This window comes from Sitodiplosis mosellana, unplaced genomic scaffold (genome assembly GCF_009176505.1).
Source record: "Sitodiplosis mosellana isolate CC-2019 unplaced genomic scaffold, AAFC_SMos_1.0 Smas_scaffold_5997, whole genome shotgun sequence".
NCBI classification, from domain to species: domain Eukaryota; kingdom Metazoa; phylum Arthropoda; class Insecta; order Diptera; family Cecidomyiidae; genus Sitodiplosis; species Sitodiplosis mosellana.
Window position 1 is genome coordinate 1 of NW_022601239.1, and position 2,083 is coordinate 2,083.

General features: G+C 38.1%; 1 protein-coding gene across 1 annotated transcript; it reads right to left on the reverse strand.

Annotated features, from left to right (window-relative positions):
• Nucleotides 1-521: 521 nt before the first annotated feature.
• On the reverse strand, nucleotides 522-1,724 carry LOC129573179 (uncharacterized). Its single transcript, XM_055453472.1, has one exon. The coding sequence runs from the start codon at nucleotides 1,722-1,724 to the stop codon at nucleotides 522-524; it is 1,203 nt and encodes a 400-aa protein (XP_055309447.1).
• Nucleotides 1,725-2,083: the final 359 nt, after the last annotated feature.

Below are 2,083 nucleotides of genomic sequence, written 5' to 3' on the forward strand. Positions count from 1 at the left end.
TTTGGGGCCATTTTAATTGTTCGATGTCTGGTTGAATTGTACTCGTTGACTAATTCTTGAATAATATCAACCCATTTATAATTGCCATTCAAACTGAAGCGTTGATAAATTTTTTTCTTGATGGTTCTATTCCAGCGCTCTACTGTACTCGCTTTCAAGTTAGAGAACGTCGAATAGCGATTAATGTTGTAATTATTCAATAATCGCGTCATCTCTTTATTGTAGAATTCCCAGCCTAAATCTAGACATATGTTCTTTACCGGTCTTTTCGTTGAAATCAAAATAGATTTCATCGCCTCTGTAACCTCACGTCCAGTCTTTGTTTTAAGCGGGACTGCATACGCTACTTTTGAAAATGTATCGATGGTGGTTAGGCAATATTTAAATCCACGATCAGGAGGTAGCTCAATTAAATCTGCTTGCAGTGTGTCACAAATTCCGCGCATAACGTTGCGGCGTCTTGGGTAATGTTTTCGCGCATCGCGATGTATCTCCTTGACAACTTGTAGCTTGCTCATTGTTTACGTGTTTCTAACAACAATGCCACTGAATGGCGAATATTCGACTTGATTATCGTGAACTATCAAGCAATATGCAGCAGTATTGGCTGGTATGTTTTCGCGTGCGTTAATTTCCAATCGAACGTCAACCGTACCACCAATTAATGATTCCTCTGATCTCGAGCAATCAAAAGCGAAAATCGGACTATTGCCAAACTGATCAAATGTTAATATGCACGAATTGCTATCTAAAGTACCATGCCCCTGATAATATGACGATTGAATTTGCAAAAATGAATGATACAGCTCTTGATAATTGCCGCTAGTAAAGTCCAAATTGTAATTGTCATATGGATAGTACTCCGAATTTAAATACAACTTAACATCGGAAATATCACAATTGTCATACGTGGCCGAATTAGCGCTCACAGTCTGTTTATTAGTTTGAAAAACAACGAAGACGTATCGTGGTTTGCTAATTTGAGTTGTCGATTTGACGGTCCAAATATGTCTCCTGCTCTGAGGTAACTGCGGCATCTCATATAAGTCCCACGACCTATAAGGGATACTGATCGTTTGCTTTTTCTCCAAATATCGTAGCATCGCGAGTTTGGCTTCATCCGACAGCGTGATATGTGGCACCTTCCATTGAATTTTTTTCATTTTTATATTGAACGATTCACTACCTGCCATATACGAGTATATATCTTTGCGATTACGAACCAAAACCAGTTCATGTTTGGCGTTTAAAATCATTTTTTTATAGTCATCGCAGAATCCTAGAAGCTGATTTATAGGCAGGACTAATGAATAGGTTGCCACATTCAATACGGCACCATTATGAACGCCTATTAAAGAGCAGTTTCGGGGGCTTGGCGTCGCCGAAAATCTCTTCATATTCGAAGCGAGGCCAACATTTTTCGTACGATCAATTTCAGTGCCATTCAATTCATAACGTATTTCGCTGAAGAGGTAGGCCGCATAATTTGCAGTCCACCTTCCCACAACATCAGCATGTTCAGCGCCTGTTTTGCGAGCAACTTCAACTTCGAGGAATAAATAGCTTTCAGATGGTAGCACATATAAGTTTTGAGATTGGATTGCGATCCTAATCTCATCATTATTGTCGAATGAAGAGGTATAAGGCGAATACGTATGATATTGATTATGAATTATTGTGTTGTCTTGCATCGGTAGATCGCCAATACTTAAAATGTTTGCCATTTCTAATGATTTTTTACTGTAAATCCCAATGACCTCAAAAATTCAATATTTTTTTTCAACAACTTTTTCTTTGAACAGCTCTTACGCGATGTTATCCGCTTGATAGCTTGCGATTGAATGTTTTTAACACCAACTGTGTTCTCATTTATATCATCAAATCCAAATGGATTGAGATTATTTTGCTTGTTATAAATTAACATTTTTCTGGTCTAGTTCTCGTTTCTTTTTATGTGGATTCGACACGTGATATCCTCACCTCGAAAGTCAATCGGGTCACCGTCTTGATCGACAATTGAAATTTGAATGAGTCCAATACGCTTTTGAATAATCGGCAAATAAATTATATGTCGAGGTTGCTC